The 1,032-nt window shown below is 54.4% G+C and overlaps 1 protein-coding gene across 1 annotated transcript; it reads right to left on the bottom strand.

Moving 5' to 3' along the window:
* Nucleotides 1-5: 5 nt before the first annotated feature.
* Nucleotides 6-728, bottom strand: LOC118996179 (cytochrome P450 2A11-like; the record flags this gene model as incomplete). The annotated part of the gene is made up of 2 exons (XM_037059461.1): nucleotides 480-728; nucleotides 6-194 (listed from the first exon to the last, which is right to left on the bottom strand). Coding segments are annotated over exons 1-2 (369 nt in total), but the record flags the coding sequence as incomplete, so codon positions are not given.
* Nucleotides 729-1,032: the final 304 nt, after the last annotated feature.

Below are 1,032 nucleotides of genomic sequence, written 5' to 3'. Positions count from 1 at the left end.
TCCGCTTGACCCCACACAGGATTCCCCTCACCGTAGCCTTTGAAGAGCCAGTTGAAGGTGGCCTGCTCTCCTCGCCCACTGAATTCCTCCGCCTGGTCCACCAGAGCCTCCTTCACAGCCTCCTGGCCACACAGCACCACCACCCGCCGCGGGCCCAGGTGGACCGTGAACACTGGACCATAGCGCTCCCTGATCTGAAGGAGAGGGGCAGGAGTGGTGAGTGCATGCAGCCTCAAGTCTGAACTGGCTCTGTATCCAGCTCTCACAACATGGCACTCATTTTGCCCAGGTTCTGATAGTCAAGGGACTGCACACCCCAAGATCTGGTCTTTCCTGGCTAGGACCGTGATGCTAAACCTTCAGAACGCCCTCTTCCTTTGGGTTTGGTCCACCCTTTCCAATCCCTAGACACGAAATCCCAGCCAGACTGCAGAGGCCTCCAGCCCCACCCCACCATCCATCTCCCTGCCTGTTGGCACCTTCATGAGGGAGTTGTACATCTGTTCTGTGTTCAGCTGCAGGTAGTTTCCGATGAAAGGCAGTGCAGGTGGGCCAGGAGGCAGCTTTCCCCAGAGCTTCCTATGCTGCCAGACAGACATCAAGACCATTATAGTGAGGCAGGCCAGCAAAGCCACTAGGAGCAGCCCTGAGGCCAGCATGGTGGCACTGAGAGTGATGGTTAGATGGTGAAGAGTGGGATGGTTTGTCTTTATACCGCCTGGGACAGAAGGGTGGATTTTGGTTCTGATTAGGTAATTGTATCATATCGTATTCCAACTACACTCCCCGCTGTGCTCCCCTGCATAGCTTGGGATGTGGCCAAACTAGAAGGAGGCAGGTCTTCAGTGGTGGATTAAGAGGGAGTGGCCCAAGACTGAATTTGTGACTCCTTGTGAGGTGTATGCCCAGGGCTCTGGCCTTGGGAGGACAGTAAAGAAATTGCAGCACTGAGGTTTCTGTAATATTTGCTTGCATAAAATCCCTGATGCTGTGATTTGGAGTCTCTGAGTGACAAGACTCCCCACCCTAAGT

The sequence above is a fragment of the Sturnira hondurensis genome, unplaced genomic scaffold, assembly GCF_014824575.4.
Source record: "Sturnira hondurensis isolate 20B ecotype Veracruz unplaced genomic scaffold, ASM1482457v3 Scaffold0010918, whole genome shotgun sequence".
Taxonomy (NCBI): domain Eukaryota; kingdom Metazoa; phylum Chordata; class Mammalia; order Chiroptera; family Phyllostomidae; genus Sturnira; species Sturnira hondurensis.
The sequence above is the reverse complement of the archived record's forward strand: the minus strand, read 5'-3'. Positions and strand labels throughout refer to the sequence as shown.